The 12480-nt window shown below is 44.9% G+C and overlaps 1 protein-coding gene and 1 pseudogene across 10 annotated transcripts; one reads left to right on the top strand and one right to left on the bottom strand.

The window, feature by feature from the left end:
- Positions 1–1180: 1180 nt before the first annotated feature.
- Positions 1181–4385, top strand: LOC135645939 (uncharacterized). Of its 10 annotated transcripts, none has more exons than XM_065164870.1 (6): positions 1184–1364; positions 1530–1616; positions 1844–2020; positions 2984–3082; positions 3172–3414; positions 3728–4385. In XM_065164870.1, exons 2-6 carry the CDS (start codon positions 1548–1550, stop codon positions 4184–4186), a joined length of 1047 nt encoding a protein of 348 aa, XP_065020942.1. In that variant the 5' UTR covers positions 1184–1364; positions 1530–1547; the 3' UTR covers positions 4187–4385. The 10 variants fall into 10 exon arrangements, with proteins under 10 accessions (XP_065020947.1, XP_065020944.1, XP_065020946.1 ...); XM_065164869.1 differs by having other exon boundaries at positions 1184–1437; XM_065164867.1 differs by having other exon boundaries at positions 1185–1364; positions 1519–1616.
- Positions 4386–4998: 613 nt separating this feature from the next.
- LOC103994393 (pyruvate kinase, cytosolic isozyme-like) lies at positions 4999–10564 on the bottom strand (annotated as a pseudogene).
- Between the last annotated feature and the right edge of the window lie 1916 nt (positions 10565–12480).

Genomic DNA, 12480 nt, shown 5'->3' with positions numbered 1-12480 from the left:
TTACTGTGCTTCTTTATCACCAATGAAACAAGATCGATCTATAACTCGTTCATATCGATAACGATCAAAAGATCACCTGTTGCTTGTGGTTTATGGCTCGAGTTTTTTCTTCTATCAATCCTATCAACTGTTAAGATCTCCAAAGATGTTTTTATGAGCCTGAAAAGAAGTTTAATATTTTTAGGTATTGGAGTCAGTAATTATTATATCGAGTGGCGTATATGAACTCGAACTTGAGATCTATAATATAATATGTATGGATGTATAGATGTAGGGCTCGTACTATTCTTAGTCCGATACCCGAAATAAAAAGATGTTGATATAAGCTCCCGTACATCCTGATGAGGGTAATAATGGTGACATGACGTACCACGACGTCAGCCACGCCTGAACGATACTTTGCCCGAGGAAAAGGACAATAATGTCGATTCGATGTGCGTCGACGTCACTCGCTCTCAGACAACGACTTCATCGTCGCCTAAGCCCGTACGCTTGACCGAGGCAGAGGAGGACGACGACCGAGGCTCGTCCATACCATGCGGCAGTTCAGTTCTCCACGCAACGCCAATGGCAATGTCAGACGCCATCAGAGGTACGGTCCTGCCCCTGCAGACAAGCACATCAGGTAACACTAAACTTACCTATAAATACCCCAAAGTTCTAAATGAAAGGGGAGGACACTTCTTCATACAAAAAAATCCCCTCCGCATCCACTGACTTGATTATCGGAGGGGTCGGGCCGAGCTTCCGACCCGACCTGTGTGCAGGTGCGAGAACGTGGTCGTCCCTTCCCGGTGCCGCGGCAAAAGCTTCCCTCCCGACGCGACATCCCGACCGGACCACCGCAATCGGCCACCGAGATATCTCGAGGGACGCTGCGCGAGATCCCCGCCATTCGGACTCCCGACCAAGTCGCGTCGGTCTCGAGGCCACGGCATAAAGTTGTTTACGGCATAAACTCAGGTTAATTATGATCGATAATAGTGAATACTAATTAAATTTGGGTTTTAATGTTCTTGCTATCGGGCATAATCGTGAGACAAAGTCTGGTAATACTATTACCCAAGTCGTTGGCGTGGGAAAGAAATGTCCACCAAGTTTCATGTAAATTAATGCCTTCCATAAAGCATATGATTTCCGGGAAATTATGGCCACCAGCCGGTCAAACACGCATGCGGACTCTCTCTCTCTCTCTCTCTCTCTCTCTCAATACTTTATCCACCCACCCAGTCTTCCAATTCTTCTTCTTCCTCTTCATCTTCCACCACACCACACCACACCACACCACATTTTCTTGTTGTCGGTGTAGATTCAACCTCCTGGCTTTATAGGGAGGGTGAGGAGAGACCAGAACAACTCAAGTGGTAATTATTTATATTCAGTCTCTTTCTTGGCGATCTTTTGCTGCTGCTGCTGCTGCTGCTTGATTTCTTACAGGTCGTCTCGCATGGGCTGTAGTGATGCAAATTCTTCGGAATTCGCTTCAGAAAAATCTCACTGTTTCTCCTCATCATTTAGTTGAGTTGCAGATCCTGTTTTATGCCGGGATGTACTCGAGAAGGTCCAAATCTAGCGGTGCCGAGAAATCCTTGTCGCATGAAGAGCAGCAAGCAAAGGTCATCATCATACTGTATCTACTCACTCAACAGATTCACTTCAATTTCGATCTAATATATATGTCTCCCAATTCCTCTCATAATACCTTTTGATGAGACGTAATCTATTAATTTACATTCTTACTTATTAACTGTTATTATATTCAAAGATTTTAAAGTTATTAGATGAGATCTATCTATCTATCTATCTATCTATTTATTTATAATTTCGATTTCCTTATGTTCAGATAAACGAAGTCCGTCGCGCGTTGGGTCCATTGGCAGATAAGCTGCCAAACTTGTGTTGGGATGGTTCGATACTGAGGTATCTCCGTGCGAGAAATTGGGATGCTGACAAGGCAACTAAAATGCTCAAGGAGACACTCAAGTGGAGATTGGAATATAAACCCGAATCCATTCGTTGGGTGTGCACTTCCACCATCTTTTTCTTTGTTTCCTTTTCCTTTTCTCCGAAAACAAGAAATTACCATTAGCTTTCAGAATGTGGAATCAATCAGTACATAGTTTTGACACCCCCATATCATATTAATATGACTAAATTCGACAATACTTTGACCTCATTGGCCACCAACCTCAAATTGTCTCTCAATGGTGGACACAAGATACCAAGTTCATCTCCTTTATCGAGTCGGAGCATAACCAGATGTTGACCATTTTACAAGTTCTTTCATCCACTCCATGGAGTCCGAGAGTCCGATGTGAGACTATCATGTATACAAGTTCATCTCATCCACTCCGTTGAGTCCGATCATAACCAGATGTTGACCATTTACAAGTTCATCCGCTCCACTGAGTCCGATGTTTCTGTCTGTCGCTAGTGCGGATCAGGCTAACATCATCATACATTGCCTTTTGATTTGTTTTCGAGAGGGCCGGCATTGCACTGGGCACATCTGTCACCGCCATCACTCTATTTAGTTGATTCTTGATTAGGTAAACCGGTACCTGCAAAAGAATTCATGAGAACCATCACAATCTATCATAACTTCACAAGCAGTAGGATTAAAAAGTGTTGTTATCTATGATACCGGTCTTCGAAGCTGGGCATGCATTGTTATTTACTGCTGCGACTTCTGTACAATGACTCGACAAAACTCTTGTGATCAAATAAGGTTTTGAAAGGAATTCTGTATCTACTGAATAATGTTGCTCCAAATATATACCTAACCTTGCAGAATATGAAGGCTTCTACAGGAACGAGAAGTGCAAGCAAAACTGGGTTATCAAGTTTATAATGCTATTTGAAAGTTTTGCTAAACCATAAGAGTCCGGAAAGATTATAATAACTAATCAAATACAAGTTTCTCATGTCCATATTAGTGTACTAAGGTCAGATCCTTGTTCACTTTCTTATCTTTATCATACAGGAAGATGTTGCCCATGAAGCTGAGACCGGAAAAATCTACAGAGCTAACTACCTTGACAAGTATGGAAGAACTATTCTCATTCTGAGACCTGGATTTCAGGTTCGACGCACAAAACATGCTGTTTCTAAGGCATTTAGTGCTAACAGTGGTTTTGATTGGTGACTCTTCTGCATTCTCAACTTGATCAGAATACAAGCTCAACCAAGGGGCAGATCAGATACCTGGTATACTGCATGGAGAATGCAATTCTAAACTTGGCAGCAGATCAAGAACAGATGGTTTGGCTTATAGATTTTCAGGGTTGGACCATGGCAAGTATAACGATCAAGGTGACCCGTGAAACAGCTCATGTTTTGCAGGATTATTACCCTGAAAGACTGGCTCTAGCAATCCTCCATAACCCCCCGAGGATCTTTGAGTCCTTCTGGAAGGTGCCATCTAATTTTCTGTCAATTCGATATTGTTGTTGTGTGATGCCAGCAACAAGTTTTATCAATTTTGAAGGACTCACACAAAAATTTCACATAACAAATGCCAAAGAATTGGTCTTCAAAATCAGGAATATGTTGATATGCATATAAACAGTCAATTGTTTATGCCATGCACATAATCTTAAATCATGTAGATAAGCAACTTGCTAAAAGAATTAACTACCAGATTGAACAGAGAGTCTGAGAGAGCTATATATACCTTCAGCTTAATGTGAGGCACAAAGCTTCATCTCATTGGTTTTGGATTTTGTAGGTGGTGAAGCCTTTTCTGGACCAGAAGACATACAAGAAGGTAAAATTTGTTTACTCTGATGACACCGACAGCCAGAAGATTATGACAGACATTTTTGACATAAATAGTCTGGAATCTGCATTTGGGGGACATAATCAAGTTGGATTTGATTTCAACAAGTATGGTGAACAAATGAAAGAGGATGATAAGAAAATGTCTGCTATCATAAACTCAGCTGGTTCCGTACTCTCCCAAGATCCATCCCTTGCGTCTATTCTCCAGCAACCAGAGCCATCTACATCTGAAGCTCTATCACAAGGCTCATCAGATTCATCTTCCTCGAGTGATCCAGAATCCACAAAGTCAGTTCATACCAAAAACTCAAAAGAAAATAAAGAGAAACTGAATCAAAATTATGACAGTGGATCTGCTAAATTAGATGTTCAACCTGAGCCGGTTAAAATGAGGGAGTCGGCCTAGTTGATGCAAAACCTATGTCATGAGGTTATGAAGCACATGTAGTAGTCTATGCCCGCAATGAAAATGTAACAGCTATTCTTGACGATGGCAGATAACTAGATACTAATGAGAATTTGCCTAAAATTGGGCTGACAAATGGATGGGTATCAATTTTATACCCTGAATTATGTTTTCTAGTATCAAATTATGCTTTTTTTCACCCTGCTATGGCCTTCAGACAGGATTTTGTTGACATAGAGAACAAGCCATATGGTAATACAGTAACACATGCTTCTTTGTGACAAGTCACAAACAATTTGCAGAAGATCTTTAACCCTAATGTAGGATTTCTCTGCAACAATGCCAGGGACCCCCAATAAGAAGTTTGGGAATCTTATTGCTTGGAAGTAATCACTTCATGTGTATTCTGTCACCTGACAGCAGTCTGAGCTGCAAAACTGGAGAATCACGCACCCAGGAAATATGATCACAGAAGAACATCTGGGGATGTACCCTTATCTTTCTAGACAGTAAGTAAAACAATGTATGATAAATCAGCTTTTTTTATTAACTCAAGAAGGTCTTGTCAAAAAGGGTGAAAGAGTATAACTGTATGTTGAAGCAAAGGGATGGATTGAGGTTTCATTCAATAGGCAATGCCAAATCTGAACCTTGGAATCGTGTTCAGAATCATTTGGATGGAAGAATTGTACAAGAATGGTGATGGAAAATCTCAGATCACAAAGGTGATGTAGGCGCAGAAGTGTACCTTACTTTTGTCATTGCTGCCTGTGGGCCTGTGGCTCGATTGATCTTTCTCTTCATGTTTCAGGATCCTGGAGAGACAAGTATCTGAAATCAGATCAATATCAAGGCACACTTAGATGCAGAATGGAGATAAATTGCAGACAGAATTTAATAAGACCAAACAGAATGAATTTAAGGTAGCAGTCATTTGATGTGATTAATGATACTCAAACCCTAGATTTGTCTTTATTTTCAAGCTATACACAAGAGTGGAAACTTGTTGCAACAAAAGAGAAGACAAGACAGATGTGGCAAAAGCAGATGAGCATGAGAGGGTAGAGGGAAAGCTTTCTGACAACCACATGTATCACAGCAGATATCATTAAGTTGTGACAGAAATTTGAATAAAGCGCATACTTCACCAGTATATGGCTGCATTATACCAACTTCAACTGTTCACAGTAGAAGATGCAAGACAAAAGAGAGAAGCTCTTCCAAAACAAAATACTCAAAAACTCCATCCTCCTGAAGACTCCATGAATCCCAACCCAAACAACAAAATTCCTATAATCACTTTCCTGAAAAATAACCTGTACTTTAGTGAGATAACATATTAAAGACAAAGTCCATAAAGTTGAAATAGAGACTTGGGTACTAATTAGCAAAAATGCCTCCAGAAGAGGTCTTAGGTGGTACAATAAAATTGTCGCCTTTGATCATTGAACTGTCAGGATCTTGATTACAGATGCAACTCCAACTCTATGCAGTGCCACAACCGATTCTCCAGGTTTGCATAGGCCAGCTGCTTTTGCATGCTGAATAGCAAATTCAATGGCTTCGTCGGTGGACTCGGTGTCTGAGGACTTTGCTGTCGCACAGCTTAAAACTGGAATCAATCCTCTAAATATAAGGCTGTGCCTTGCAGGAGCCTCGTCGCTGCAGAACCAATCAAGGAATCTGTCTTCAATTCTGGTACCACTACTGACAATATTGGCATCGCTGGCATGTACTTTGCCACTAGTTTTGCGGTGCTTCCCCCTCTCGTCAGGACCAAGATGAGAGATGCCTTGGCAGAGTTGGCAGTTCGAACAGCTGATGATGCAAGGCTCTCTATAGGGCTCATAGGAACCAGTGCTGTTGCCAGGATTCCTTTAAAGACAGCTCCATAGTCCGAATAAGACTCTGCTTCCAGGCATATCTGAGCCATTGTCTGAACTGCTAGCTCCGGGTAAGCACCTGCAGCTGTTTCACCACTAAGCATCACACAGTCGGTGCCATCAAGAACTGTATTAGCAACATCAGTTGCTTCTGCTCGAGTGGGCCGAGGAGATTTAATCATCGATTCCAACATCTGAGTTGCGGTTACAACAGGTTTTCCTTTCATATTGCACTTGAAAATCATCACCTTTAGGGAGTAAAATATCTTCTCAATGGGAATTTCCATTCCTAAATCTCCCCGTGCCACCATGAAAGCATCTGAATTTGCAAGAATATCATCAAAGTTGGCTACCACCATGAAAACATCTGAATTTGCAAGAATATCATTAAAGTTGGCTACCCCTTCTTGACTCTCAACCTGCAAATATTTATAGTGAATAAGACTTTGGTCTCTACAAAAACAAGTCAATTTAGGCACATCAACATACCTTCGACATCAGCACGATTGACTTGGCATGTTTTCCAAGAACCTTTCTGACCTCCACAAGATCAGAACCTTTGCATACAAAGGTGTTGTGGCAAACAACTTTGAGCCGTTGCATCGGGGCCGACACGGTTCGATTCGGGTCCGGACGACGGGGATCTCCCTGGAGCATTCCTCGAGCCTGCTGGGATGGTCGGAGGCAATGGTCCGATCGAGACAGTGTAGCCATCTCCTCCGGGCAGGAACTCCTCGCCTGCGCGTCCGACGGGGACCTTCGACTTCGCACCTGCACAAAGGTCGGGCCGGGGTGCTCGACCCGACCCCTCCGACGATCAAGTCCGATGATAGTAGAGGGGGTTTCAGATAAAGAAATGTTTTTGTGTGTCTTTCCCTCTCTCTGATGAATGAGATGATATTTATAAGGAAGCTTACTGCTTTCTGAACTACCCGCTTGCAGGGGGCAGGATGATAGCGTCTGAAGCTTGGGTTGGTATGACGTGAAGAACGAAACTTGAGCAGAGTGTTTAATGTGCCTCGATCGACATTCCGATCTGCATTAACCATGTGCTATCACGTCGATCGAGACGTGTCTCGGGGAGCATGGAGCCAAGGAGCACGACACAGGCAGGCTGCGCAGGCGTGTTTTGGTAAGGATGGAGCCAAGGAGCACGACGAATGCGGGCTGGCAACGCAGGCGTGTCTTGGGGAGCATGGAGCCAAGGAGCACGATGCAAGCAGGCTGGCCGCGCAGGCGTATCTCGGGAAGCATGGAGCAAAGGAGCATGACGCAGGCGGGTTGGCCACGTAGGTGTGATCTCAGGAAGCATGGAGCCGAGGAGCACGACGCAAGCGGACTGACCGCACAGGTGTGATCTCAAAAAGCATAGAGCCGAGGAGCACAACGCAGGCAGGCTGATCGCGCAGGTGTGTCTCGAGGAAAATGGAGTCGAGGAGCCGAGGAGCATAATGCAGGCAGGCTAGCCACGCAGGTGTGATCTCAGGAAGCATGGAGCCGAGGAACACGACGCAGGCGGGCTAACCGCGCAAGTGTGATCTCGGGGAGCATGGAGCCGAGGAGCACGACGCAGGCGGGCTAGCCACGTAGGTATCTCGGGGAGCATGGAGCCGAGGAGCACGACGCAAGCGGGTTGACCGCGCAGGTGTGTCTCGAGAAGCATGGAGCTGAGGAGCACGACGCAGGCGGGCTAACCGCGCAGGTGTGTCTCAGGAAGCATGGAGCTGAGGAGCACGACGCAGGCGGGCTGACCGCGCAGGTGTGTCTCGGGGAGCATGAGGCCGAGGAGCACGACGCAGGCGGGCAGGCCGCGCAGGTGTGGTCTCGGGCATCATGCAACCAAGGAGCACGACGCAGGCGGGCAGGCCGCACAGGTGTGGTCTCGGGCATCATGCAGCCGAAGAGCACGACGCAGGCGGGCAGGCCGCACAGGTGTGATCTCGGGCATCACGCAACCGAGCACGACGCAGGCGAACAGGTCACGCAGGCGTGGTCTCGGGCATCATGGTCGAGGTGTATGGCTCGGGCGACAGGTCGCCCGAAGAGGGGCTCGACAGTTTATGACCGAGAGATATGGCGAAGGTCGAGGGACACAACTCAGGCGGACAAGCCACCCTGAGGTGGACTCGACAGTCTACGACCGAAGGACACGACTCAGGCGGGCAGGCCGCGATGAGGTGGACTCGGGCAATCTACGACCGAGGGACACGACTCAGGCGGGCAGGCCGCGCTGAGGTGGACTCGGGCAGTCTATGGCCGAGGGACATGGCTCGACCAGATAGGCCACCCTGAGAGGGAATCAGCAATCTAGGACTGAGGGATATAACAAAGGACGAGGGACACGACTCAAGCGGGTATGCCGTCCTGAGGTGGACTCGACAGTCTACGACCGAGGGACACGACTCAGGCGAGCAGGCCGCGCTAAGGTGGCCTCGGGCAATCTACTATCGAGGAATATGGCAAAGGCCGAGGATCACGACTCAGGCGGGCAGGCCGCGCTGAGGTGGACTCGGGCAGTCTATGGCCGAGGGACATGGCTCGGGCCGAGAGGCCGCCCTAGCCCTAAGGGGGGCTCGACAGTCTCCTCCGGGAAGAAACTCCTCGCCTGCGCATCCGACGAGGACCTTCGGCTTCGCACCTGCACAAAGGTCGGGCCGAGATGCTCGGCCCGACCCCTCCGACGATCAAATCAGATGATAGTGGAGAGGGTTTCAGATAAAGAAGTGTTTTTATGTCCTTCCCTCTCTCTGATGAACGAGAGGATATTTATAGGGAAGCTTACAGCTTCCTGAGCTCAGGCTGGTAGTGTCTGACGATTGACGCTGGGGTTGGCGTGATGTGAAGAACGAAGCTTGAGCAAGGTGTTTAATGTGCCTTGATCGACGTTTCGATCTGCATTGATCAAGTGCTGTCGCGTCGATCAATGCATGAGGCGTCATCTGACGTAGTCTTATCATAATTACTATCCTCATCAAAAGGATAGGGCAATTTTGTTTGGGATGCCCCATTTCATGATATCCTCCTTGTCCTACTCTGTTAGAGTTGGAAGATCGACGATAACACCGGGAAGATTGACATTTTTCCTCTCACCAAGGACTGCAGAATTCTCGCAGCGGCAGCGAACCAGTCCTGACTCCTTGTCGCAAGCAAGCACCGTAAGTGTAATAGTCCCGTCAGCACATAAAATGGCACTGTTTGGCTTCAAATCCTCTGCTAGCTTTTTTAGCTCATTGATATCATGTTTTCATCACCATTTATGCTGTAATCTGCAGTGACAGTGATTTCTTCGCCCTTTTGTAGATGGATAGGTTTGCCATCTTTCAAAAACCCAGTCCGGATCTCAGGGCCCTGTGAGCAATAAAAGAAAAAAGGGAGTCTAAGATAAGAATTCCATGACATTTGCACAAGGATGGAACACAGTAAACAAATAAGATCAAGTGTTCAGATCATTAACGAGTCCCTGATGACATTACAAAAGAAATTAATGTCCACACAAATTCCCAAAAAGTATAGTTTAATCTATAGAGTGCAATTTTCTGTTCGGTATCAGTTTGACAAACTCTTTCATATTAAATTGCCGAAGTTGTTATTTTCTGTTGCTGTCAATTTCTTATCTATATCACATCATGTACTCCTCTTGCATCCCAAATCACACCTGAGTTTTCTCTTTGATTCTTCAAATGTTAGGGCATGTCAAATCACACACGGAACAACAAAGCATCCTCTAGGCGTTCAAAATTTAAAGATCATAGATATACAGACATGGCCTCAAAATAAATAAATGCCTGGAAATATCACCACACAATGTGATCTAAGCATATCAACATTCCAGCAAAATTAATTCACACGGTCTCACAATGCCTAAACTTCATCAAATAATAGAATTGATTATTGAGATTTCTGCAATAGCAAATGGCAAGGTAGTGTGGATAAACCGAATAAACATATACCTGACGAAATCAACATCAAAAACCAAAAATAAATTAAAAGGCCAAATTTCCGATTGAAAACCACGACATCTGAAACCGTAAAAGATCACCGGAAGGTGAGATATTAACATCGTAAACCCATCTTAGGAATCCAAAATTTCTTAAACGAGAAGATGGATATAGGAAAGAAACCAGTCCGAGGAAGTGCGCCGGAAGAAAAAGGCTCGAGGACAAGAGACCTTCGTGTCGAGCATGACAGCGCAGAGGATTCCGGTCTTGTCCATCGCGGCGCGGAGGTTGTCTAGGGTTTCCTGATGGTAAGCGTGGGAACCGTGGGAGAAGTTGAACCTGGCCACATTCATCCCCGCCATCAGAAACCTCTCAATCATCTCCTCGGACCTCGAAGCCGGGCCCAAGGTGCACACGATCTTAGTCTTCGGTCTTCTCCTCGACGCCTCCGCCATTCCCGATAAAGCTCCCACAGGTCCAACCCTCCCGTCGAGAAGAATCGCAGAGACCGGATCGGAAAGATGGGTCAGCGTAGTCGACGAGCACCAATGAAGCCGACGTCGTGGCGGCGAAATGAAGAGTTAACTTCCGTCGGCAATTTAAAGGCGGGGAGGCGTTATGCTTCTCCTGCGGAGGAAAATAAGAGCGTTGGTGGTTCGCCCTGATTGGTAGAGAGGTCCCATCGGCCGGAAGAGGACAAAGATACGTCACCTACACATTTGCTTATGCCTCTCGAGTATACCTGTCTCTCGATTCGGCAAAGCAGCGGCATCACACCGCGTCCCATCACGACGCAGGTAGTCGAACGTGTCGCGAAACTTCTCCACCCTACGCATTTGTTTCTCACGGTCGTCGTACCTATCTATGAGTGGGAGAAGCAGTGGCCCCACACTGGACCCCACATAGTTAACTCAATCATGACGCAGGTAGGCCAGCGGGTACGGCAGGATGGCAAAAGCGTCGTCCTAGGTGGACAGAGAGACCTAAGGTTGGGGGTGTAAATAAATAAATAAAATAAAATATTTTAAAATCAAAAGATAAAAGTTATTTTATTTTATTCAAGAAATAATTTGTACCATTTTCTTATTCGCTGAAGAAACTTAATTATAAATATATATATATATATATATATATATATATATATTGTGTTAGAAAAAAATGATGAGAAAAGATGATTATTAAATATTATATATATATATGGCTTTCAAATCTCTTGCTTAAACTATATGTTGGTTGTGTAGGTGAATACAGCAGGAGTAGTGCAATAACCGAAGAAGACCCATGGCTTTAGTCTTCTTCCACAGTAGGGCAAGTCTCGTCCGACAAGACCTCCTGTGTTGAGAGGTTGTCAATGTCCGATTCAACGGCAAGATACACACGGCATTCTATCGTTTCTGTCAGCTCAGATCAGCTTTAACTCAGGATCTTACCATCCCACGGTTTGCAAAGAACCTGGGGCGGATGTTTCTTTCGAGGAAGGGTTTTGCGTCAATCACCTTGGCCCTCGTGACAAGCACATTTAATGGAGAACAGGTCGTCGCCTCCGGTGGAAACCACTAACGAAGCAGGAGCCAAAGAACAAGTGTAGAACAAGGAGGTGCTTAGAATACTGGATCCATCATCTTTTGCTCGTGGATCACTTGAGTATTCATCAACCACACAGCTCCTGCTCCTCCTGCCCTGACGAGTTGATCTGTAAATGTTTCTTTAAGGATCAATTGAGGTTCTTTCTATTCTGTCATATTCTAACACAGGATTACAGAAAGATACAGCACATTTTTGGCACCAAGGAGGATGTGGAAATGAGATGGACTTTTGGACTCCAACCCAAGTTTCTACCTCCTCTTTTTTCTTTGGTTAACTATGGAACAAGTTTGTATTGTACTCAACTCATTACATTCTTATTCAAGGCATGAATGAAGCATTTCAGTCTCCCAGTGTGTATCAAAATGATGTGTGTATCGTGATTGATATAATGAAGTAGTATCCTTAATTTCTTTCTCCAACTCACTAAAAATGAAATCTTCAATAAAGAAAAGCTGCATATGAATGGCAAAATTGAATACAAAATGAAAGAAGGAAGCATTTATCCTGTAAATTTCAACTAAATTTCAACTAAAGGACACGAGAACAACATAAGCATACATTGGCATGCACATCAAACTCAAGACGCAAGCATCTAATATGCAAATGCTGAAAGTGGTGACAAGCTGACATGAAACTCCCATGAGAAGGTACTCGAGAAACCATGCTTTCTGTGTACAGAATAAGGGGAAGAAATGAAGCATGTAGATTTGCTAGCTTGCAACAAGCTTTAAGCTTCTGGGTTTGTTTACTGAAGGAAATTATATGGAACTAAAAGTTTCTATTAAAGTGTTCAAGGGATGTGTTCATCTGCTGTATGATTCCATGAGGTAATTCTTGAGTTTGCTTCTGTCTCCCTCATGTTTCTATGATGACAATATTGTGCATG

This window comes from Musa acuminata, chromosome BXJ3-8 (genome assembly GCF_036884655.1).
Source record: "Musa acuminata AAA Group cultivar baxijiao chromosome BXJ3-8, Cavendish_Baxijiao_AAA, whole genome shotgun sequence".
Taxonomy (NCBI): domain Eukaryota; kingdom Viridiplantae; phylum Streptophyta; class Magnoliopsida; order Zingiberales; family Musaceae; genus Musa; species Musa acuminata.
Note: the sequence above shows the minus strand (reverse complement) of the source record. Positions and strands in the feature narration are given on the sequence as shown.

Coding starts and splice junctions, on each gene's coding strand:
- LOC135645939 (XM_065164866.1), top strand. CDS start 1,461: ATGCAAATTCTTCGGAATTCGCTTCAGAAAAATCTCACTGTTTCTCCT. Junction 1,617..1,843: donor ATGAAGAGCAGCAAGCAAAG/GTCATCATCATA, acceptor CCTTATGTTCAG/ATAAACGAAGTCCGTCGCGC. Junction 3,083..3,171: donor TTCTGAGACCTGGATTTCAG/GTTCGACGCACA, acceptor CAACTTGATCAG/AATACAAGCTCAACCAAGGG.